Below are 26,626 nucleotides of genomic sequence, written 5' to 3' on the forward strand. Positions count from 1 at the left end.
TATTTGTGTAAAACTAGAAAACATTTTCAGCCCCTTTGTGACAGTAAAATCTCTCCTTTCTTGGTACATTTGACTGTAGACTTAAAAATGATAGCTCTAAATTTACTCCCAAGAGAAAATTTGACCTGTTAGCTTTATGTCTGGCCCATGCTATCCATATGTAGTATAAATGGTGGCCTATGTGACATGTTCAGAGAGGGTACTTTGCAAATCTCTTCATACCAGTATGCTATAGTACTTGAATGTCTTTCTTTTCTTTGGGTTGTCATCCTGTCTCAAGAAGGATTCTGCTAAAATGTTACTTGAAGCAGTTATATATTTACCATTTACACTTAGCAGGGGCCAGTTTTCAGATTAGCCAGTCTTTGAGAACTGTATCCAAAGAAATGGGACTTGGAATAGAGACATTTTGGTAGAAGGTTGGTTGACCTAAAGATAGTCTTGGACTTTAGGATGCTTGCAGTTGTCTGGTAGAAGCATGTTGGCTGATAAAGGACAAATTTTTCAGAGTCACATTATACAAGGAATTATATTTTGAGGGAAATTAGAGACAGCATACATTCGTGTGTGTGTGTGTGTGTGTGTGTGTGTGTATTTGTATGTGTATGTTGGGGTGTGTGGGAGGGTAGAGTGGATGGGGAGAGCAAAGGTGCGAAATCTAAGTCTAACAATGGAGATCCAGAGAGTTTGAACCAGGAACTGATTAAAAATCCAAATAGCCCACAGGCAATTTTAGTGGAAATCATGGGACTGGCTTAAATTATTTGAGCAAGGACAAATATCCAGGACAAAAGGAGCAGAGTGAAGGAATCAAACTCAGGAATGATTTATAGTTGAAGGTGCTGGGCAGTTTGCATACTCACCATTTCATTATCTTTCAGTCATCCCCATTCAGTCATAGCTCCTCAGCAGGGGGTGATGTTTGAGGAAGTCAGACCCTGGAGGAAAATGAAGAGGGCGTAGTATGAAGGTACAGGGCACCTAAGAACTGTATTGAGAGTGGCTGGGTTGGCAGGTGGAAAAAAACCTAAAGGGGAAAGTAGAGATGATCTAGGACAAGTATCAGCAACATTCTAGTAGGTATTCTGAAAGCTGGTCTTGGGCACTGGAATTTATTAATCTGAGTAAAGATAAAAGTTGACTGTTTAAAGTGCTGAATATTTTAGTATGAATATTCTAATGTCTAAATTCAGTTGGTGCTATAAAAATGACATTTGGATAGTTTTCTCTTTTTTAAGAGTCTATATTAAGATTCATACCTTACTTTTTTTTCCCCCTCGAACTGGCTACTGTTAATGCCTAAGCAACCAACTGTTACCGTAATTTAGTTGTTCAGTCATTTTTCAATCATGTCTAACTCTTTGTGATCCCATTTGGGGTTTTCTTGGCAAAAATATTTGAGTGGTTTGCCATTTCCTTCTTCAGCTCATTTTACAGATGAGGAGACTGAGGCAAACAGATTGAAGTGACTTGCCCAGAATCACACAGCTAGTAAGTGTCTGAGGACAGATTTGAACTCATAAAGATGAGTCTTCCTGATTCTTTTTGCGCTGCTTACTCATGATCTCGGCCAATTACTTGAGTTTTAAATTCTTTGTTAAGGTAAAAGTCTGCTTCCAATGTGGAGAATGTACTGTCCCAAGCTTTGGGGGTTTGTACAGCTGTTTTCAGAGATACTTCTAGGGACCTGAAAATTTTCAGTTCTTCCAAGTGGTATGATAAGGGGCAAGGTGTTTTCTCTCCACAGCCACAACAAGCTCCACCACACCAGCACTCCTCCTCGCCCCAGGACCACCCCTCAGAACTGTGACCCAGATCCAAGCACCGGTAAAGCAAGAGATTCCTGTCTCAGCACTGGCAAAGAGAACCCTGCAATCCCCCTCTGATCAGTCACTCGATTCCCCCTCAGTCTGTGGGCTGGAAGCTCAGGAGGCAGCCACGGCCCTGGGGGCAGCTGAAACCTAGATTTTCTCTCTCACCGCAGTCACAGATTTTTGCCACTGACCTTCTAAGTTGTCTTTGGCGTTTGTGGGTTGAGAAGTCTGGAAACCGCCACAGCTGCCCGAGATTTAGTCCTGTGAGGCCTGTTTCAGCGTCGCTGCAGCCTACGCACCCACACTGAACTGCTCTCCTCTCCCTGCCCAGCGTGATATACCTTTCTGATCAACCATCCAGACTGTCTTTGGCTGGAAATTTGTTTCACTCTGTCTTTTTGTGGGTTCTGCTGCTTTAGAATTTGTTTAGAGCCATTTTTTATAGGTATTTGGAGGGGTTTGGGGGGAGAGCTCAAGCAAGTCACTGCTTTCCCTCCACCATCTTGGCTCTGCCCCCTGAGTCTTCCTGATTCTAAGCCCAGTGATCTATCCACTGTACCACCTAGCTGCCCATACTGTAGTTACTGGTATGGTAAGGAGAGAGAAGCTCACATGGGAAAGAGTATTGACTAACATGTAGTAGATATACCTGAGAAGATTCTGCTGTTGCTTCTACTTAAGATAGCCATCCTGAGACCAGCTAATCATGTTGGCATTTCTGCTATTGTAGCTAGGTTACTTATTTAAGGGAAGTGGAAGGTAGGAATGGGACTCGTTGAGAATTGGCTGTAAGATCACAGATAATTAAATTTCTAATTCTAGAAGACAATCCAGGTTGCTCTCCTCTTCGTATTTAATACTGGGTCCAATTCATTGTCCATTCATAGTGTGTGATTTAGATAACTATACTGATGGACAATTTCTATAGTTTGTTCATTCAACTATGTGTCATAATGTGGGCAATAGAAACTCTTCATCCATTTGGACTTTCTTATACAGATAGACTAAATTCTTCTGAGTGGTTATGCATGTCTTCCTGGAGACTTTGATGTTTCCTGAGGCTTGATCCAATTAGCATAATGTCATGTACGCAAAGTAGCAGCTGTAGAACATCACCATCCTCTTCATTTTGGACTCTGCATTGTATATCCTTCATCATGGTGGCAAACATTTTCGGTGAATGCATATCTTCCTGTTTTTATGCCTTGCCTGATGTTTATGATCACAAAGTCTTTGAAAAAGGTTATTTGTTTTTATGTCATTGAAGGCTTGAATGATTTTAATGTATGTGTAGCAAAGAATTGGCGAATGAGATCCCAGCTCTTATAAGCATATGGAAAATGCTCAGCCATAGGATTTTCAGAATATGTGAGAGTATTTGGTCACTTTCCAGTCTGCTTACCATGTGGTGAGGAAAGATGTTTTGATTGGCATCTGAGCTAGAACTGAGTTTGCATATAAAAAGTTCTTATCATTTGGCCTTATTCTATTACTCCCTGGCCATGTTCAAATGAGAAGGCTAGGACTGCTGTAAGCTTTCAGATGGAAAGAGAGAACTAGGGTAGGGGCCTACATTCCATTTAGGTTGACATGAAGCCACGAGCAAACAAACTTACTGTTGCTTCCTTCCCTCTTGTGTCTGTTTTTTCCTGACATAGCAGAAGGAATATTTGAGATGGAATAGATCAGGCAACAAATTTTTGAGTTTTAAAAGATTGGGAATGTACCAGGGGTCAATGAACTAGAGTCCATGCCGAAGGTTGTGGGCAGCTGAGCCTGGGGAGGAGTGAAGCCCTCCATAACCTGTCTGACCCATTCAACAGTGGATCAAAAATGAGATCCTGGTTTCTGTGAGCAAGAGGAATTTTGGCCATTGGGTTTGCTACTTTTGCAAGTAAGTTTAGTGGGGTGAATTCTTTGTAGCAACTACTTTAAATCTGATCTCATTCTCTCCATAAATCAGGGTGATAAAGGGTAGAATAATACCTACCCCATCCCACACCGGCTGTATTTGTATTTATGTTTTTGCTACATCTTCTCAGTAAATCTACCTCTGTTCTAAATGCTAATTGGTGTTTAACTGGTGTTAATTGGTTACATGTTACTTGGGGCACTAAGCAAAGGTCCCTAATAAAACTATATAATCAGTGATATAACTGTAATTGGCAATTCATATTAGGGAAAACACACCAGAATGGGGACTCAAGCAGATGGCATTAGAAAAATACCCCAACTCCTCAGAGGTACTCCTGAGAGACTATGGGGAAGATGTAGCCAATCCTGTGGGGTACCTGTCTTGTTAATGCAAATGGGAGTTTATAAGGACTTCTGGAACTTATAAGGTCTATATATAGGTAGGAGACACCTTGTTGAAAAACATCGTTTAAGGCAGGCCTGCACAACTTCTGTTCCACCAAAGGATTTCCTCTACATGCAAAGGATGTTTTCCTCTACATTTTTCATGGGCTGCCCAAAATCCTTTGGTGGACTGCAGGTTGTGCAGGCCTGCTTTAAGAAAACATTTTACTCTATCAAATAAAATACTTTTTTCATAATCAACAAATAATAAACACAATGGAATTTTGTATACTCTGCCTTTCAGTCAGTAGAATACTGCTTGTGAAAGCTTATTTGTTCCCTCCTTCATCAAGTATACTCTCAATTTATGTATTAGGTGATTTTGTATAGATTGGAGAGTAGTTATATAGGTTGGTAGTCACTGATGTTTTTGATCATCTTTTTAAAGTATTAATAAATTCTGAGATTCTTTCCCCATATGTTATCTTCCTCTTTTCAGGTACTTTGCATATCAATCCTTTAGTCCTCTTACAGTTGTATGAGTTTCATCACAAATCTGTTCTATATGCATTTGGTTCATATTAGCTGATTTCCTCATCTTTGTTCACTTTAGTAACACTTCTACTTTCCCTGTAAATTCTTCCAAGATTGTGGTGTTAGAGTTGGATTGTGGTGACTCTCGTATCCTTTGTGGTGAAAATAATTTGTTATAAACATCTTTGCAGATTATTTTCTTTTTTTCTTCTGTTTGTTGCTATTCTGTTTTTATCATTAAAAATCTTGGGGAAAACTTTACTTAATTAGAGCTTACCAGATTTTCTTTAAACTGATTTAACTCTTCATTGTCTTCCTCTGCTTTATACAATGATATTTCTCATAATCATCTATCATCCTCAGTAGGTTTTTACAAATGAGTTTATGTTCTACACCAGCATTGCTGTTGGCTAGCATCTCTCTTTGGCAAATGAGTTAAAGGTTTACTGATTAAGGTTCTTTCTGAACACTTGCCCTGTTTGTTATAATTATATTGGTTAACTTTCTGCATAAAATCATTATAATTGGTTTCAATGTTGTTTCTGCTATTCATTACCCATTTTTATCATTTGCTTGCTTGAATAGTACATTGACAAAGCAAGCTCCAGTATATACTCAATTTCTTTTTAAAAAATTTAATATTTTTGGTATCTTTTATTTTTGCTTCACTTTGGCATTGAAATACACACCTCGCTATTCCCATTGTAACAAACAAAAAAAAAAGAAAAGAAAAAGTTCTATAAAACCAATCAATATATTATTCAAGTCTGGCAGTAATATAATCTATTACAAGTCTGGACCACTTGTCCTGTAGTGGGTAATGCTCCATAGTGTATGCTCACCACTTTCTCAAGTCCTAAGCACAATTTAGCATGTTGATTTCACCTAAGAATTCTTGTTCAGTTTGAGACTGATTTCTTAGAGATGGCCTCTCAAACTCTGAAACATCACTATCAATTGTAATCATCTTACCACTATTGCTTTGGAACTTCAAATTGGAATTTAATGTTAAATGAAGGCTTCTCTCCTTCCCTTCCCACAGCATTCAAGTTGCTACTTAAATTGATAAAGTTGAAGCATAATGAAGTTTCTTTGGTTAAATTGATGGACTACAGGAGACATGTAGAAATGCTGCTCCAGATGTCAAATTTGCATGACTTAAAATAGCAGAACACAACTTGATGAAATGCCCATTTCAGCCTCACAGCAAATACTGCCATTTTTGGTGCCCATGTGCCAGTGACAGCTGCCTTTGGCTTATGGTGCTTCGTTCATCTCAGCATGAGTGTGAGAAGTGGGAAAATGGCATAGAAATGGGATTGAGATGGGCAGGGGAGAAAAAATATACTGGAAATAGATTCCAGGAGCATCTTGTGTCCTGGAATCTCTATTAATGTGAAGTGATCCATTTTGTATCCACCAGTTTCTGGGGGCTTCCAGGTTGAGCATCATGACTTGCTGGGCTAATGGCAGTTACAGGCTATCTTTGGCACATCATTACTCTCTTCTGAAGGAGAAACTATGTTGTCTTGAAACTTGCTGCTCTGCAAGCAAATCAGAACAGCTTTACATTAAATGAATTTTCAGAGTCTTGTAATTCTGTTTGAAGATATAGTTAAGGTATCTTTTAATTTTTAATCAAATCTATCTATCTGTTTTTAGTGGTTGGGGAGATGTCAAAATTCCACACACTTAAAAGAGAAAACAGATTTTGGTTGTCTTTTCCAGTTTTTGGTTTACTACAGAAAATTTTTGACCGACAGTTGTTGAGTGTAAAGTTCTGACATTTCCTTTGAACGTTAATGACTTTATGGTTAACACTTTGATACCTGGGAGTGATGACCTTATGACAATTACAGCATCACTACTTCTTAGATGTTAGCGACAACCTCTGTTGTCACAACAAGCAATTGTAAACTCCACTCCTGGTAATTAAGCAGTTGGAAGTGCACCTTGGTTGTTTGATTTGAAACTGAATTTGATGTTATTTAAGGCTATTTACACATTGCTCTGTCTGTGTGTTAATCATTCAAGACTCTGGCTTTCCACCCTTTATTACCATTGGCTTGATTTCCCATTACTAACCAACTGGTGATAATGTCAGTTTATCAGGGTGGGTCTTCAGGGCTTCAAGTACTGGCCAGAAAATGATGTAATATCATATCAAGCAAAAAGATTATACTTTCTGTTTTATGATAGTGATTTTCCAATTATGTGAGTCAAAGATACCGACCCGATTGCCTTGTCAGCAAGTCATAAATCAAATGACTTGGACCCCTTAGTGCTTGGGAAACTCTGGTTTTATGACATGGGAGGGGATTTGGGGGTGTCCAAGTTCTGTTTTCCTTCAGTGAGAGCCAAGTGAGCCCCTTTGTTTGCAGAGCAGCAAGGTCAAGACAATATATTTTCTCCTTTAACCTCTTAGGATGTTTTGGCAACCTCAGGTTGTGCGTACTCACAAAACCTTTATTACACACCTACTATGTAATATGATAAGCATTTGGAATACAAGGATAAAAGTGAAATAAACCTTACCTTCACAGAGTTTACATTCTAATGTAGCATAAACCCCTGTCTCTAAGCTTGCAAGGGTAAAGGGTCCAGGTTTACCATTAGTAAAATAAAAATTTTAGAACTTACAGAACTCTTAAAGATCATTCAGTCTTTATAAATGAAGACTATCAGAAAAGTTGAATGAATTGTCCAAGGTTGCCCTGCAAATTAATGGAGCTAAGACTAGCACTGAAGACTCCTGACTCACAGCCAGTAGTCTTTTCTCTATGCCCTGCTACTTTTCAAGATTGACACATTTGTGGGGGGTCATTAAACTCTCTCACTGTCCTCTAAGGGAAGAGAAATAGATTGGCATAAACCCCATGATATGAATCTCTTATAAAACAGATCTATGGCTATAGAAGAGGTGTTTCTGGATATTAGGAACCAAATGCTTGGGCAATGAGTTGATGATGAGTTAGACCTGAATCAACAAGTCTCAATGCTATTCTTCTATTATTCCTTCCATTATATTTCTTCAATTCATTTAGCAAACATTTGAACACCTATTATGTGCTAGGCACTGTCTCTACCCTATACAGAAATGTTTATTGGCTACTGACTGCTGTCTAGCCCCCTTGATATTTAAGGCCCACTGTAATCTGACCATAATCCTACCTAGAATCCATAAGTACCTTGGAATAAGAAGAGTTTACCTACGCAGTGGATAGAGCTTTGACCTTGGAGTCAGGAGGACCTGAGTTCAAATGTGGTCTTAGACACACACAACACATTACACTTACTAGCTGTGTGACCCTGGGCAAGTCACTTAACCGTGATTACCTAGCAAAAAGTGCAAAAAAAAAAAAAAGAGTTTACCTGGGCTCAGTAAGTCACAGTCTGTAGGATTTCCCTAATAAGGTGGAATGGGTGGAGCCACACCAGCAGATACTGGTGATTCTTATTCAAGAATGAGACTGAGGTTTAATTTGTTTTATTTTATTTTTTAATTAATTTATTTTGATTTATTAACAATCACTTCCATATGCTTTTGAGTTTTAAATTTTTCTTCCCCTCCTTCCCCACCACCTCCCCAAGACAGCGCACAATCTGATATAAGTTATACATTTACATTCCTATTAAACATATTTTCACATTAGTGATGTTGTAAGGAAGAATTAGAACCAATAGGAGGAACCACTAGAAAGAGGAAACAAAACTCAACAGAGGAAAAAAAATAGCAAATAGTATGCTTCGATCAGCATGCAAACTTCATAGTTTTTTCTTTGGATGTGGATAGCATTTTCCATCATGAGGCCTTTGGAGATGTCTTAGATCCTTGCATTGCTGGGAAGGGTTAAGTTTATCAATATTAGTCATCATATAAGGTGGCTGTTATTGTGTACAACGTTCTCTTGGTTCTGCCCACTTCACTCAGCATCAGACCATATAAGTCTTTCCAGGTTTTTCTGAAGTCAGCCTGTTCATCATTTCTTGTAGCACAATAGTATTCCATTACATTCATATACCACAACTTGTTCAGCCATTCCCCAATTGATGAGCATCCTCTCAATTTCCAATTCTTTGCCACCACAAAAAGAGCTGCTAAAAATATTTTTGTACATGTGGGTCCTTTTCCCATTTGTATGATCTCTTTGGGATATAGCCCTAGAAGTGCTATTGCTGGGTCAAAGGGTATGCACATTTTGATAGCCCTTTGGGCATAGTTCCAAATTTCTCTCCAAAATGGTTGGATCATTTCACAACTCCACCAACAATGCATTAGTGTTCCAATTTTCCCACATCTTCTCCAGCATTTATCATTTTCTTTTTTTGTTCATGTTGGCCAATCTGATAGGTGTGATGTGGTACCTCAGAGTTGTTTTGATTTGCATTTTTCTAATCAATAGTGATTTAGAGCATTTTTTCGTATGACTATAGATGGCTTTAATTTCTTCATCTGAGAACTGCCTGTTCATATCCTTTGACCATTTATCAATTGGGGAATGACTTGTATTCTTATACATTTGACTTAATTCTCCATATATTTTAGAAATGAGGCCCTTATCAGAGAGACTGGTTATAAAAATTCTTTCCCAATTTTCTACCTTCCTTCTAATCTTGGTTGCATTGGCTTTGTTTGTGCAAAAACTTTTCAATTTAATGTAATCAAAATTATCCATTTTGCTTTTCGTAATGTTCTCTGTCTACTGTTTGGTCATGAATTCTTCTGTTCTCCATAAATCTGATAGGTAAACTATTCCTTGCTCTCCCAGTTTGCTTACAGTATCAGCCTTTATATGTAAATCATGAACCCATTTTGACTTTATTTTGGTATATGGTATGAGATTTTGATCTGTGCCTAGTTTCTGCCATACTCTTTTTCAGTTTTCCCAGCAGTTTTTATCAAAGAGTGGATTCTTATCCCAGAAGCTGGGGTCTTTGGATTTATCAAATAAAAGATTACTATAGTCATTGACTACTGTGTCTTGAATACTTAACCTATTCCCCTGATCCACCATTCTATTTCTTAGCCAGTACCAAGCAGTTTTGATGATTGCTGCTTTATAATACAATTTAAGATCTGGAATGGCTAGGCCACCTTCCCCTGCATTTCTTTTCATTAGTTCCCTTGATATTCTGGACTTTTTGTTCTTCCAAATGAATCTTGTTATTATTTTTTCTAACTCTATAAAATAATTTTTTGGTAGTTTGATTGGTATGGCACTGAATAAATAAATTAGCTTAGGTAGAATTGTCATTTTTATTATATTAACTTGGCCTACCCATGAGCAACTGATGTTTTTCCAGTTATTTAGATCTGATTTTATTTGTGTGAAAAGTATTTTGTAATTGTGTTCATAGAGTTCCTGGGTTTGTTTAGGGAGGTAGACTCCTAAATATTTTATAATGTCTACAGTAACTTTAAATGTAATTTTTTTTTCTGTCTCTTACTGTCGGGCTTTGTTGGTAATATATAGAAATGCCGATGATTTATGTGGCTTTATTTTATACCCTGCAACTTTGCTAAAGTTGTTTTTTATTTCAAGTAGTTTTTGACTGAGGTTTAATTTGAAAACAGGTGAAGCAGCAGCTGATAATTGGAGCATTTGTGTGGTTGCTTGGTCAAGTAAGTCAGATGTCAAGGTCAAGGTTAGGCATTAAGTCAGGAGAAAAGACAATCAATCTGAGACTGAGGGAGGTAAAATTGAGTTCCTTGCCAAAGGCGGTAAATGGTATAAGTAAGAGAAGAAACAGAGACTTGGCCAAGAAGAAATAGACAAAGGGCTTGATGAGTTTGAAGCATAGGAGTAAACTTTTAAAGAGAGTAAATTACCTTGACTGTGTCTTCCTTCCATGAAAAGTTTGTCCTCTTAACAGATAGTCGAGGACCCTCCAAGAATCACTTGCTGTGCTGAGTGGGGCTACCTAAGGAATCTCAAAAGTCTTGTAAGTTAGACAGGCCTACATGTAGGTGAATATGACAGGGATAACGCCGGCTAAGCTGGTAAGGGAAATGGCTGCACTGACAAGGGTTTTGACAGGAAGACAAAAAGGGATGACTTGAGACACAGAAAGCAGTAAAGGACTTTGCTCCTTCAGAGACTTAAAGCAAACCAAAAGCAACAACTTGGCCTCAAGTTAGAATGTTGAAATGGTATATGTAGAAAGAATCATAACCCTAGTGAAAGGTCCTGGGGTCTAAGAAGGAGAGGGAGGACAGAGATCACCTTGACTGGGCTGTTTTATTTTCTAAATCAGGATCAAGCAAATTGAATAATGTGAAGCTGGCAATGATCTATCTCTACTGTATGTCAATTCCATCCCATAGTTTTCCTCACACTTTATGTAAGTTTTGTTGTACATTTGAAATGACTGTGTTGGACTGCAGTGGACAAGATTAGGGAAAGGGGTGTCCATTGTCAGAAAAGGTAACAGAGTGTCAAAGCCCAGGACTGGAGGAAGGAAGGAAAGAAGGAAGGAAGGAAAGAAGGAAGGAAGAAGGAAGGAAAGAAGGAAGGAAGGAAGGAAGAAGGAAAGAAGGAAGGAAAGAATCATTTCTACCTTATGCCAGACACTATGCTAAGCACTTTACAAAAATTATCTCATTTGATCCTCACAACATTTCTGAGGTATATAATTATTTCCATTTGGGTAAGCTAAAACCCTTCCTAATAAGATCAGGGGTGAAGCAAAGATGCCCATTATCATTACTATTATCTATTAGAAATGTTAGCTAGAGGGGCAGCTAGGTGGCGTAGTGGATAGAGCACTGGCCCTGAAGTCAGGAGGACCTGAGTTCAAATGCAGCCTTAGACCAAACACTTGACACTTACTAGCTGTGTGACCTGGGGCAAGTCACTTAACCCCAATTGCCTGGAAAAAAAATTAAAAAAAAAAAAGAAATGTTAGCTAGAGCAATAAGAAAAGAAAAAGAAATTGAAGGAATTAGAGGAAATGAGGAAATAAAAAGTATCACTCTTTGCAGATGATGTGATGGCATGCTTAGAGCATCCTAAAGAATCAACTAAAAAACTGCTCAAAATAATTAACAGCTTTAACAAAGTTGCAGCATATAAAATAAACCCCCATAAATCACCAGCATTTCTTTATATCAGCATATTCTATATATTAACAAAGTCCAGGAGCAAAAAATAGAGAAAATCCTTTTAAAATAACTGTAGACAATATAATTATTCCCATTTTACAATAGAGGAAATGGAGGCAGACAGCAATTTAATGACTTGCCCAGGGTCACATAATTAGTAAGTGTCTGAGGCTGAATTTGAACTCAGGTCTTCCTGACTCCACTTCCAGCACTCTAACCACTGTGCCACCTAGCTGCCTCAGAGAGATACTTTATGGTAGCAATGAAAAGATAACCTCAGATTCACCATTTGACAAGATAGGGATACAGCGGGGAGCGCATCTAGTCTGGGTGAGCTGTCCTTTCTTAGACCTAACATTACGTTATTCTCCTATAGAGGACTGGCCTTGAGGTAAGGAAGACTGGGGTCCAAGTCTTGCCTCTGTCACATACTGTGTGACCATGGAGAAACTAATTAACCTCTTAGTGTTCCAAGCCATGCTCTTGAATTGCAGAAGAGTTACTGATCTTCACGGTAAAGGGAGTTTTCACACCAAGAGTTCCTAATGCCAATAAAGTCAGGGATCTGGACTCTTAAAGAGTGGGTACTGTCTTCATTCTTCTCATATCCTTCTTTGCATTTTGCACAATATTGGCCCTTAAAAGACACTCACCAAATACTCTCTGGTTTAGTGACTGCTTATATTGTATTTTCTCAGGTGAAAACACCACAAATTCTCTCTGAGGAGCAACTGAAGATTCTTCTAGAAGAATGCCTATTGGAACAAAGAGCAGGAAGGGACAGCAGAGATACTGATGGATTACAGGCTGAATCTATCCAGCCTTCCATATCCTTCATCTCTCAGTTGCTGAATATGTCACCGAATCTCAGCAGTCCTGAGGTTGAGAATGAAGATATCCTTGAAAACAGAGAATGTGAAACACCCGGCTATTATCTTGCCAAAGCGTTGGGTGGCCAACATCACATAGCAGAATTTTTGGTCACTGAAATAAAGGAAGAGGAGAGACCCAGGCCTGCAGGGGATGTAGCTTCTAGTGACATAGAAGGTTACTTTATGTCAAAAACACTTGGCATCGGAAGGCTGAAGAGACCTTCTTTCTTGGATGATCCTTTGTACTGTATCAGTGTAGACAGCGGCCTATCATCTGAAGATGAGCATCTGAAACTGATTGATTGTCCTACTGAAAGTCCATCGATGCCTGGTGAGTCATAGAGAAGATGAGCCTTAGAGAGGCAATGGTTACAACCTAGTCGGTTCACCCCAAGGATTTGCTCTAATCCAAAGGTGAAATAAGGAGCCACTTTTACAAATCCCTAAACTTTACAAAAATTCATCCTTCCAAAGGTAAGATGAGGAGCCATTTTTACAAATTACTAAACCTTAGCAAAATTCTTCAGTATTTCCATGATTTGCCGTCTATATCCACTGGTATAGAGAACATCTTTTCATATGTGGGTTGGAGCTCCTCTGAGCTCCTTTCTAATTCTTGCACTCTAATTCAACCAATCCATTCTTTCTCACCCTTTGAGAATCTTGGGCAGATTCTTCTGTGTTGTTTGAACAGAGAATCTACCCAGTGTCCTTTCTGATGCATCCCTTTAGTTCTTTTGATATTTTATCAGTATCAGTGCAACATTTGGATCCTCTCCCGTAAGACATCCCTTACCGTCCTCTCCCGGTAAGACATTTAATCAGTTAATCAATCGTCAAACATTTATTTTGCCTCTGCTATATGCCAGGGATTGAGGATACAAAGACAGAAGCAAAAATTATCCCTCTCCTCAAGAAATGTACATTTTATAAAGGAAAAAAAACAGGTACAAGTTTCATCCATAGAATAATAAATCTCCTCATTGATAGACCTTACAGCATTTCTTGAAAATAGGTCATCATTAAAAACATGTTGCAGCTTCCTTATACCCCTAAGGAATCTTTCCACTGCCCTTTAGGTAACCCACAACTTTAATTCCATAGTTATGTGAAATTCTTGTCATGACATTACATTACATAGGATGAGTTTGGTAGTCAAGAGCTATATCAGTTTTAATCATAATTAATTCAGCCAGCCTAAAAGAAAAAAAGTTGAAGCTAGTTGACTATTTAGGAAATTAGATTTTCTCAGGCCTTTGGCCTGTTTTTTTAAAATTTTTTTTTATTTTTAACAAGTGTTTTTAAAACTTTGGGTTACAAATTTTCTCCCTTCCTCCCTCCCCACCCACCTTTATTGAAAAGGCAAGCATCTCGATACAGGTTATAGATGTGTAGTCATGCAAAACACTTCCATAGTAGTCCTATTGTGAAAAACTAAGTATATTTTCCTCATCCTATCCTACCCCCCATTTATTCTGTTCTCTCTTTTGACCCTGTCCCTCCTCAGAAGTGTTTGCTTTTGATTATCCCCTCCCCCAATCTGCCCTCCCCTTTATCAACCCCCTGCTCTCTTGTTCCCTTCCCCCCTTATTTTCCTGTAGAGTAAGATAGATTTCCATACCCCATTGTGTATGTTATTCCCTCCTTAAGCCAAATCCTATTAGAGTAAGATCCACTCATTCCCTCTCACCTTCCCCCATTTCTCCTCCACTGTAAAAGCCTTTTCTTGTCTGTTTCATGTGAGATGTTTTACCTCATTCTACTTCTCCTTTTCTCCTTCCATTATAATCTTCTCACACCTCTTAATTTTATTTTTCAGATATCACCCTTTCATCTTCAACTCACCCTGTGTCCTCTATCTATCTATCTATACAAACATATAATTTTTTCTCTCCTACTATCCTAATACTGACAAAGGACTCAGGAGTTACAAATATCATCTTTCCCTGCAGGAATGTAAACAGGTCAGCGTTAATAAGTCTCTTATGATTTTCTCTTTCCTGTTTACCTCTTTCATGTTTCACTTGAGTCTTGTATTTGAAGGTCAAATTTTCTATTCAACTCTGATCTTTTCCACAGGAATGCTTGAAAGTCCTCTATTTCATTGAATGACCATTTTTTGCCCTGAAGGATTATACTCAGTTTTGCTGGATAGGTGATTCTAGGTTGTAGGACTAATTCCTTTGCCCTCTGGAATATCATACTCCATGCCCTCCGGACCCTTAATGTAGAAGCTGCTAAACCTTGTGTTATCCTGATTGTGTTTCCACAATACTTGAATTGTTTCCTTCTAGCTGCTTGCAATATCTTCTCCTTGACCTGAGAATTCTGGAATTTGGCTGCAACATTCCTAGGAGTTTTCCTTTGGGGATCTCTTTCAGGAGGTGATCGGTGGATTCTTTCCATTTCTATTTTGCCCTCTGGTTCTAAAATATCAGGGCAGTTTTCCTTGGTAATTTCTTGAAAGATGATGTCTAGGCTCTTTTTTTGATCATGGCTTTCAGATAGTCCAATAATTTTTATGTTCTCTCTCCTGGATCTATTTTCCAGGTCAGTTGTTTTTCCAATGAGATATTTCACATTCTCTTCTATTTTTTCATTCCCTTTGATTAGTGTTACAGTGCCTTGATTTCTCAAATTGTCCCTCTCTTCCAATTTCTCCATTCTAATTTTTAAGGAAGTATTTTCTTCAGTAAGCTTTTGGACTTCCTTTTCCATTTGGCCAATTTTGCTTTTTAGGGCTTTTCCTCATTGGCTTTTTGGACCTCTTTTGCCATTTGGGTTAGGCTATTTTTTAAGGTGTTATTTTCTTCAGTATTTTTTGGGGTCTCCTTTAGCACTCACTCTCAGTTTTTCCTCTACTTCTCTTACTTGCTTCTCAAAATCCTTTTTGAGCTCTTCCATGGCCGGGGACCAATTCATATTTTTCTTAGAGGCTTTGGATGTAGGAGCTTTGGCTTCGTTGTCTTCTTCTGGTTGTATGTTTTGATCTTCTTTGTCATCAAAATAAAATAATACAGCCTGACTCTTTTTACACTGCTTGCTCATGATCCTGGCCAGTTACTTGAGTTATAAACTCTTTGTTAAGGTAGGGGTCTGTTTCCAGTGTGGAGAATGTACTGTCCCAAGCTTCAGGGGTTTTGTGCAGCTGTTTTCAGAAATACTTCTAGGGACCTGTAAATTTTCAGTTTTTCCAAGATGCTATGATCAAGGGTGAGGTGTTTGCTCCTTTCCTGGCCTGTGCTCTGGTTTATGAGCACTCTTTTCTGTCTTGGAACTGTGAGGAGGGTTTCCTCTCCACAGCCACTACAAGCTCCACCACGCCAGCGTTCCTCCTTGCCCCAGGACCGCCACCCAGAACTGTGACCTAGATCCAAGCACGGGCAAAGCTAGAGAATCCTGCACTAGCAGAGAGATCCCTGCAATCCCCCTCTGATCAGCCACTGGATTCCCCCTCAGTCTGTGGGCTGGAAGCTCAGGAGGCAGCCTCTGCCCCCGCCGAGCTCGGGGACTAGAGCTGAGACCACCAACTTCTCTCTATCCCCACTGACACAGACTTTTCCCATTGACCTTCTAAGTTGTCTTTGGTGTTCATGGGTTGAGAAGTCTGGAAACTGCCACAGCTGCCCATGATTCAGTCCTCTGAGGCCTGCTCCAGGGTCTCTGCGGCCTGCGCGCCCAGAGTGATATACCTTTCTGATCAACCATCCAGGCTGTCTTGAGCTGGAAATTTGTTTCACTCTGTCTTTTTGTGGGTTCTGCTGCTTTAGAATTTGTTTCGAGCCATTTTTTTTATAAGTATTTGGAGGGGTTTGAGGGAGAGCTCAAGCAAGTCACTGCTTTTACTCCGCCATCTTGGCTCTGCCGCCCATCCCCCGGCCTGTTTTTATTAATGAAACTTTTATCAAAGTGAGAATTTAGAAGAGTACCATGAAGTGACCAGACCATACATACTTACTATAAAATGACATCCACTGGGTTGCATTTTCATGGATTAACTACTCATTTATGCAAAATTCTCCTTGACTCTTCAATGATCCACCCATAAAACGTTAGAAAATTTGTAATGATCTAATGACCTCTTTATTATATAGATACAGGTAGAAATACCACAGACACTTTTGATGTGAGTGGAGGGTAAATTGTCTGTTTGATTTAAAAGCATCTGTAGTTTTGATGATCACTCCAGGGGTGAAAACTATCGCCTTTGTGCTGTTATTAGAGAGTCTGTGGAGTCTGTCTCCAGCTCTGACTTTTCTTCAGTCCTGAGCTCTGGTTCCATACTTCCACTTGCCTATAGGACATTTCCTCTTAGATGTCTGGCTTGCACCTCATACCCACCATGTCTCAAACCAAACTCCTCCGCCCTTCCTCTAACCATGAACCAGCTCCTCTTCCTTCTCTGTTTCTATGAATAGCATGACCTAGGTTTGAAACCTTGTAATCTTCTACCCAAAGAAAGAGAGGATCATGAATATTATCTGTCTAACCCTACCAGTAATTATGACATGGTTTGGACTGTACCTGCCAATTTCCTTGGCACTACCAATAAAGAAGCTTCTTCTATCAATGCAGATGGGCACCTTCTCAGTAATATATACTAGTCTTAGAGAGTTGCCCAGGGCATTGAGCACTTAAGTGACTTTGTCCTGGGTCACATAGTCAGTAAGTGTCAGAGGCAGCGCTGAATTCAAGTTTTCCTGCCTCTAAGTCTGGCTGTCTTGGTCCAGCCTACATGGCAGGGTTGCTACTTACTTATCTCCCATTGTTTTTTAATATACTTATTGGTGTGCTTAACTTATCTCACCTACTAGATTGAAGCTCCTTGAGGACTTTTTGATTTAGCTTTGTATTCTGCCCCTCTGCCCATAGCTGGGTGACCAGCAGAGTGCCTTTTGCAAACCAGTGTTCAATTGTATCTGAATAATTTTGTTGTTCAGTTGTTTCAGCCATGTCTGTGTCTGTGTCTGAATTTTCATGACCCCATTTGGGGTTTTCTTGGCAGAGATACTGGAGTGGTTTGCCATTTACTTCTCCAGCTCATTTTATGGATGAGGAAACTGAGGCAAACAGGATTAAGAAACTTGCCCAGGGTCACCCAGCTAGTCTGAGGCTGGATTTGAACTCAGGAAGATGAATCTTTCTGATTCCCAGTACTCTTACCACTGTACTGCCTAACTGCCTGCGAGTGAATAATAGTTAGCATTTATATAACATTTTAAGATTTGCAAAGCACTTTACAAATATCACATCATTTGATCCTTACAACAGCCCTGGGAGATGGGGGCTACTATTATCCCCATTTTACACATGGGGAAACTGAGGCAGGTAGCAGTTTAAATGATTTGCCCAGTGCTACACAGCTTCTAAGTGTTTGAGGCTAGATTTGAACTCAGACCTTCCTAACTACAGGTCCAGTAGGATTCTATCCACCACACTACCTAGATACTTCTTGAGTGAAGTTGATAACCAGTTTTATAATAATGTTCCAGAAATGCAACCTTCATTTATTCTCCACAATAGGGATAGAAATAGAAGTGTTGGTATTGATGAAGAGTTATATGAAGTGCATAGATTGACAGTTTATATGAAAAATATGGATTTTTCTATTTTTAAAATAGTTTTAAGTTGTAAAGTCTTTTTCCAGCTGCAGAGAGAACATATAGTTTGCATTTCAACTAGATGAGAAGAGGCTAATTTTCTTTTTCTCCTTCCTTCCTTCCTTCCTTCCCTCCTTTCTTCCTTCCTTCCTTTTTCTCCCTATCTCTCTTTCTTTCTTTTTTCTTCATTCACTAAGTAAATGATGAAATGATTACTCCTAATACTGCACTAAAATTATTGCAGATTTAGTCTTTTGTAAAGACAAAACAAAACAAAACTGGTTGTAGAGACAGAGATTGTTTGAACTCTCACATTGCAGAAATTAATTAAGCTTACCAAATTGGACGCACAGGTGGATCTGTCATACAGGTCATGTCAGTGGTGTCTGAGGTGTGTGTTTAGACATGTTTTATGTGAATTTAGTTATGTATAAATGGGTGTGTCTACTGAAGTCCTACTGTGATGCCTAATCAAAGAATGGGGTTCTCGAAGGGTATGCGCTTGAAGTGAAAGTCTTGACAGGTCTTAATAACTTGGAATAATTTCACATATGTACCATAGGATCCATTTAGAACAAAGAAGGACCTCAGAGATCCTAAGGTGCAATCTCCTCATTTTACAGGTGAAGAAATGGAACCTGAGGTCCAGCAAGAGTATGTGCCTTTGCCTAGGATCAGGTATTAAAGAGCAGAGCTGACATTTGAACTCAGGTCATCTGACTCCAAATCCAGCTCTCATTCCGCAGTACTATGCTGCCTTGTTGATGGATCATATGCCTGTCATCTCAGGATCAGCCTAACTAATTTCAGAGAAACTTATCTCTAAAAGGATGACTCCTGGTTGAATTATGAGGGGCATTGAGAAAAATCATCAAAATCATTTAAGACGGGTTCTAAACCTGAGGTCTAGGTTTCATGGATGTTATGAGGCCTATAAACTTGGATGGGAAAAATTACATCTTTATTTTAATAGTTTCCTATCACGTCCTCACTTTCTCCTGGCATTTCAATGATTCCAGTGGAAAACCAGGGCTATTCACCGGTCCTTCTTCACTCTTGCTATATGTCCAACCCATCTTGTCTTCCAGTCATACATTTCCCTGATGAAATCTCTTATTTTTTTTTCTAGGAAGGAGGGGGAGATACTGATAGTCCATTTTAATGCTTAATGTTTCTTAATGTTTCTATGGGTTCCTGTGATTCTTAAGAGGGATCTGTGTTATGTACAGACTACATTTAATCGTTTCCTTTATAATCCTATATATTTTTATTTTATTCATTTAAAGACATTATTCTGAGAAGGGATCCATAGGTTTCACCACACTGCCAAAGGGTGTTGGGGGGTGGAATGGGGTCAATGACATTAAAAAAAAAGTTAAAAATCCTTGATCTAAGACATGGTGTGATTGCTATCTTCATTGGTGGAGAGAATGCTCACTTTGGTGAAGCCATGAATTTTGGATTTTTTGAAGTAAATATATGTGTCAATTATACTGGTCTCTGTCTACTAGGTAGAAATACTACTAAGACAGGCTGAGCCAGAGTGTGTCCTCACAGTTGAATGATAATGAAATAAGTTATTTAGTTTTACTTGGTAGAGCATTTATTTCAAAAGGTACTTCAGACCTCCTAATGCCATAAATATTCTTAATGAGTGGTGATTATAATCGTCCCTGGTATTTGTGGGTAATGGTATAGTATAGATGTGGCTTATGTACAGACTATATTTAATTTTCAGGTTTATTCCATCATAAGCACTGAATGAATAGTTCCTCAGTTATATCAGTCCTAATCCATGGCGAAGTAACTGAATTTGGTATTTTTCCTTTAAAAACAAACAAACAAATGAATGTTAGCAATGCCTCATGTCCTTTAGTATCATTGTTATAGCACAATTTATTTTTCATCACCTTTATTGAAGGTACCCAGTTGTGAATCAGAGGCTTGATACAAAAATATGCTCTACATAAAAATGTCTTACCAGTATTTTTGAGGGGACAAAACTAATCCTAGGCCAGGTGTAGGTGGTAATCGCTGTTACTGGTAAGGCTGAGGCTAGCAGATTGCTTCAGCTGTGGAGTTCCGAGTTTCAGTGTACTAAGTCATTGGGATGTTTGTGCTAAGTCTGGCACCAATATTGTGAGCTCCTGATGGTGGGGGAAGGGAAGAGGGGTCACCAGGCTGCCTGAGGAGGGATGAACGAGCAGTTAATTCCATGTTAATGAGAGACAATGAGGTCTAGCCCATGAGTGGCCATTGCACTTCCAGCCATGGTGAGAAAGGGAGGCCTAGTCATTTATTTCACAACTCCATGAAATTGATAGTGCATATATTATTGTCTTCATTTTATAGGTGAAGAAATTGAGGCTTAAGGCTTTTCCATATTAGAGGCAGTGTGTCCTAAAGGTTAGAGAGCTGACTTTGAAATACGGAAGACCTGAGTTCAAGGTCTGTCTTATACAAGTATTGGCTATTTGACACTGGGCAAGTCAATTAAGCTGGAGGTGCTCTAAGCAAAGGTATCAAACATGTGCCCTAGGTCAGATTAAAATTTAATTAGGGAATATTTAACAAGATAAATAAAAATACAATGGGATATTATTATATTATATATAATAGTATATGTTATCACATATACTTATACATAGTATATATTAAATAATATTAGTATGTGTTTTTCTAAGTGGTTAGTAGGAATCCTTATCCTTAGGTGGGGTTTAGTGGCCTGAGTTTCTATTTGAGTTTGACACCACAACTTTAGTCAGTTCTTTTTAAGACTTTAAGTTACAAAGGTGTGTTCATAGAGGGAGTTTCTTCTCTTGGGAGTTCCCTACACAGATTTAGTCACTATCCTTATTCCCCCAATTCCATGTTAACTCGTAAAGACAATACACAAATCCTAAGTACAACCAGCCCCCTGTGCAGTGTTTATTCACCCTGGTGACACCTCTGTACTCACCTGGGTACTCACTGCTGCAGATTCATGGAGCTTCATACTCTGGGATGACTCATCACTCAGTACACTCTTCTCATGCTGAATTACAGGGACCTTGGAAAGGAGGAAAGGGATTTTTCTATAAATAAGGTGTTATTATGTGTGAGTCCTTTCTCTGTTTCCTCTGAGATATTTTAGTCAATACCCCTTCACTCCCTCTCTTTATTTAATTCTGAGGCTTCTCAATGCTGCACAGTGTCTTTTTTTTTTCTTTCTTGTCCTTATTCCAGTATTCCATGCATGCTCTGATTCAAGTGAGCTGTCTTGTCATTGATTTTGATATTTCTTCTCATGATGCAGTTTAAACCCATTAATGCCCATCTGTCCTGAGAGACCATATCTTCCCATAAATTCCCCCATAGAAAAATTCCCCAATGTGCTGAAGGCCTTCCTCACTTTCTCCTGGCATTTCAGTGATTCCAGTGGAGAACCAGGGCTGTGCACTGGTCCTCCTTCACTCTTGCTATATGTCCAACCCATCTTGTCTTCCAGTCATACATTTCCCTGATGAAATCTCTAATTTTTTTTTCTAGGAAGGAGGGGGAGATACTGATAGTCCATTTTAATGCTTAATGTTTCTTAATGTTTCTATGGGTTCCTGTGATTCTTAAGTATCATATTCATTTTTCTCTTTAAAGAAAAGCTATCTTATACTCAATAACTGTATTGGATGTTGAGTGCCTGTGCAAGATTTAGGGACCCTGCCACACACATTTGTGGCACTCTAGAGACAAGCTGTACTTTTTAATCTTGGAGATCTTTCTAGATTAATCCAGATAGACAATGAGCCAAAGGAAAAGAATTGACCCTTTGGGCTGAAGCACCCAAGATGAGACCTGGTCTGTGTGAGCCCAGATTCTGTGACTTGAGACCATATATTTTGGAAGGAGGGAGAAAGGAAGGAAAGAGAGAAGGAAGGAGGGAGAAAAAGGAGGAAGGAGGGAAGGAAGGAAGGAAGGAGGGAGGGAGAGAAGGAAGAAGAAAGGATTTATTAAGCATAAAGAAGGAAGGAAGACAGGAAAGAAGAAAGGGAAAGAAAAAAGGAAGGTATGAAAAGGGAGGTAAGTGGAGGAGGAAGTCAGAGCAAAGCCATCAGATTTAACACCTTCATATCTTTTTCCCCACCTTTCTCCTGCTGCTTCTGTACCAGATATGGCAGTATCAGTGAAACAGTGAAAAGGAAATAGGTCTCAAAGGTCCTGCTGAGTGAATGAATTTTTCACAAATAGAAAAGAGATTTAAGAATGTCAAGGACAGGGATTTCATTGCCCTTTGTTGTTAGTAAGTTGGTATATTCCATCAAATGAGTACTGGGTATAAGATTTTACTGCACAAATTTATAAGACACAGGTTTCTTTCACTTTCCTATGCGTTCTTTCCTCCTCTTTAGATTGTTAGGGCACAGATTCTCTTGCTTTTTAAAATGTGTTCCTACTGTTTTGCACAGTACATGGACCATACACAGTAGATTCTTAATCCATACCTTTTCATTCATTAAGCTCTTAATGGTCAAGTAGTTCCCCCTTCAAAGTGAAATGGCTTATGGGGAGGGAGAAGAGAAAAAATTCCTCTCTTCCCTCCAAAGTGCAATTCCCTAAAAGGGTCTGGGTTCTTGCTCTACTTCTGGCTTTTCATTTGGACTGTCCTCATCTTTCCAAGATGTGACTATTTTAAACCCCCAGGGGCATGGTAAATGTGTTTGTTCTCACAGACATGTTACTCCTTTTTGACCCAATCAGAGTAGCCTTCATACTTTATGAAAGAATTGTGGGAAAACTCCTTAATGTCCCCTTTACAAAATAAATGAAAATGGGAATTTCTTCGTATCTACCCTTCCTTCCAATACGATTTGTAGTTCCTACTCCACTTTCCAGAAACAATACAGAATAAAGAAAATAAAAGTCAAATCACCACCTCTGCCTTTTATTTTTAGGAGAATGGTTTAGTTCCCTAAGTCCCAAGTTCCAAAATCTCCTAAGTTCCCTTTATGTCACCCATAGCACTGAGAATCTACATGATTGTTTCTTCCCAGATCCCCACTCCCAAGTTTAAGTCATCAAGTCCTTTGGAGTCACCAAACAGAAAATATTTGTTAACCATTGCTTAAAATGGAGGCCACAAAAGGCCAGGTGACTTTCTTTTGCTTTATAATACTTAGTACATTGTAGTCCTTAATAAATATTGAAGGAGAATGTTACTAGATTATTGAGCTAATTTTGTGAATTCACAAACCTACAGAATCACAGAATTTTAAGGTTTGAAGTGACCATTTCTTCCAATCCATACCTGAAAAAGAGTCCCCACTACAACACACCTGAGAAGTGGTCTTTCAGCCTCTGCTTCAAGACTTCTAGTGAAGAGAAACCCATAGCTTCCTAAGGCGGCCTGTCACACTTTTAGATAGCTCTAATCATTAGAAATTGTTTCTATCTACTTCCTTATGTGCAAAGGTAGCGGGAAAAGCATTAGGCTGGAAGTCTAGACCTCAGCATCTGCCATGAACTAATTATGTAACCTTAAGTCTTTCCCCACCTTTAGGACACAATTTCTTCATTTGTCAAAAAAGAGAGATTAGACTATGATTTCTAAGGTTCTTTCTCACTCTGAAATTCTGTGATTTTTCATATTAATTTTCTTTTTTCCCCCTCTAGTTGCTCATGCATATATTTCCCATGGCCTAATAATGCTGATCTTGTCTTCTTATACAGATGAATTAATGACAGAAGACAAGACAGAAGAGGAAGTCAAAGACTCCTAAGGAAAACAAGTTGCTAAGATTTACTTTAGACTATTCGTTAATCCAGTTAAAAGGCCTGGTTTTTTTCCATTGGATTGACTTACTAAACCATTGAATTCAGTGAAGGCCCCCCTCAGTGATGAATGTATTGGTGTCATTTCATCTCCGTTTGTTTGTGAAATTAATTCATTCACTCTTTTTGACATTCATAATTCAAGCATGTGAATTTGTTCACAGATGCCTTTTCTAATTGTTAATTTTACACATGCCAATGGGCTGAATGTAGGAACAAACATAATTTTTCAGCGTCCTTTCGTTTCCTGGAATTTGAAATGTGGCCATTGTTTCATATATTTTAATTTTAAGTGAATTTCAACTTCATTGCACTTGTCAGTTTTGCTGAATTTTATTGGGGTTCTGTTTTTTCCTCCACATCCTAGGAAACAACCCCTCCACTATGGTCTGTACAGTTTAAAGGGATGGAAAAAAAAACAAAGAGAAAATGTACCATGTGATTTTTTTTTACAAGTTTTCATAGTAGCTTCTCTCATTTTACAACAGAACAATCCCTTTGTAAGATTATCATGACCTACCTCCTCACCAGAGTTACTTAAATTAAGTAGGAATTTGACTTGTTGTCATCTTTATTCGTAGTCTTTCAGAAAGTTACAGAGTCTTTTCCTATGGTGGTACTTTGAGAAGAGGGAGATACTACAGGGACAAGTCAGTAACTTGGACTCACAACAAAATATCTTATGCCAAAACAATATAGGCTGAATTGGCTTTGAAAGTAAGAACCCATCCCATTTTTGATTCAGGAAATGAACAACCTGTTATGCCATTTTTAATGAAATTCTGGGTAATATCTATGAAACATTATTGTTTCATGCTGGCAAAGTTTCACAGACTGGTATTGGATACCATTAGTGATTGCTTGTGTCAGTTTTACTTGGCTCCATTTTAATGAATTCCATAGCAATTTTTGAAAGAGGTTGTTGACAAGCAAATTTCACATTTAGGCTCATCTTCCATGGTTTGCCGTACACTGGTTTAAAATGAAAACACCTCTTGCTAATGTAAAGGCTCTACCATGTCACTGAAATTATACTGATGCCAAGAGGTCTTTTATACTAGTGCCAGGAGATGTCACTGTCAATGAATTCAGAGCCTCCTGACAAATTCAGTGTGACATATGATGATACACTATTTTGTGTTATCTTAACAGATGACAATTGTCATAGGCGCACTTTTTTTCAAAGTACTCACTATCCCTGTAACTTTCTGGTCTCCCTGGCTACCACTTTCCTATGTAATATGTTTTTTTCTTTTGTTAGAATGTAAGCTCCTTGAGGGCAGGGGATATCTTCTCTTTTGAGTTTGTATCTACAGTATTGGACACAGTGCTTGGAACATAGTAATCACTTACTAAATGCTTTTTCATTCATTCATTCATTTGTCCATCTGTCCATGGATCCACCTATCCATCCATCCATCCATTCATTCATTCACATTGTCATCAGCAAAATTAATATGAGTTAGGGTTAAAAGTAAGGCCTGAGAAGAGCTAGATTTATCTGTTTGTGTCCTGATTATTCATTACCCTTACAGAAGATCTCAGCTTCACTAATATTTTCCTTATCTTTCTGTCTCCCACATGAAGTTTCTTTCTACTGTAGTTTCCTGATTGAAATCTGTCTTTAGTGATGATCTTAGGTATAATTAAAGGCTTAAGAAAATAGAAGTATTTCTAGACTGGAGCCACAACACCTGTATATCCTTAAAACACATTTGGTTTTGCAAACTAGATTTTACATACAGAGATTTTGCATAACTCCTTTTTGTTACAGGAGTTGTGGAGAAGAAAGGTAAAGCAGAAATGATTTTAAAATTCATCACACTTTGAAAATGAGAATCAGTGTAACACAGCAGATAGAGAGTGGGCCTTGAAACCCAAAAGACTTAGGTTTAGGTCTTGCTTCTGACACATAGTGGCTGTGTGACCCTAGGTTAAGTCTCCCAAACTAGAGTTGCCTAGAAGGTATGTACCCAGCATTGGAAGATGGAGCATCCCCATATGAGAATTTCTTACACTAAAGACATCATGTTCCAATGCCATTAAAAGTGCTAAGACCATTCCTCCTTATCAGTGAGCCAAGTGTAATTCTTTAGCGGGTCAAAGAAGGTACTTTTGCATTGCACTTCAATGTGAACTCTATTAAAAAATAAAATGTCTTCCAGCCTCAGGGAGAGAAAAAAAAGATGCTTTTGTTTCTATGTTAAGGTTCTCTTTGAGCCCAAGTATTTGCCCTAGAATAAGGTGCCCAGGCACTGATGTGGAAAGAAAAATTATTGTTGGTGGTGAAATTAGGAGTAGTAAAGGTGAGCTTTTCTATTTATGGCTCTTCATAGGATCATAAAAAAAGTAGCTGGTACCACCTTCATTATAAAAGCCTATGGGACTTGGTTTATTGCCCACTAATATATCCCATTCCAGAAATACACACAATAAACTCTTGTCATATGAAAAAGCTAACACCTCAGTGATGATGTTTCCATTTTTAACAAGGTATATATTTTCATGAAATCTGCTGATCTCAAAGCAAAGTTTAGCAGCATTTTAGAGAGAAACATGGGGAATGACTAGAGAAAGAGATCCTTGATTTAGCCTGCTCAG

At 38.6% G+C, this 26,626-nt stretch overlaps 1 protein-coding gene across 2 annotated transcripts in view; it reads left to right on the plus strand.

Annotated features, from left to right (window-relative positions):
- The window catches only part of FSIP1 (fibrous sheath interacting protein 1), a 263,273-nt gene extending 237,962 nt beyond the window's left edge, over positions 1-25,311 (plus strand). For both annotated transcript variants that reach the window (XM_027870093.1, XM_027870092.1), the window contains 2 exons: positions 12,447-12,951; positions 23,924-25,311. In XM_027870093.1, the coding sequence (XP_027725894.1) occupies positions 12,447-12,951; positions 23,924-23,973 (555 nt within the window). In that variant the 3' untranslated portion in view covers positions 23,974-25,311. The remainder of the gene's footprint in view (positions 1-12,446; positions 12,952-23,923) is intronic.
- Positions 25,312-26,626: the final 1,315 nt, after the last annotated feature.

The sequence above is a fragment of the Vombatus ursinus genome, unplaced genomic scaffold (assembly GCF_900497805.2).
Source record: "Vombatus ursinus unplaced genomic scaffold, bare-nosed wombat genome assembly UNPS02014794.1, whole genome shotgun sequence".
NCBI classification, from domain to species: Eukaryota; Metazoa; Chordata; class Mammalia; order Diprotodontia; family Vombatidae; genus Vombatus; species Vombatus ursinus.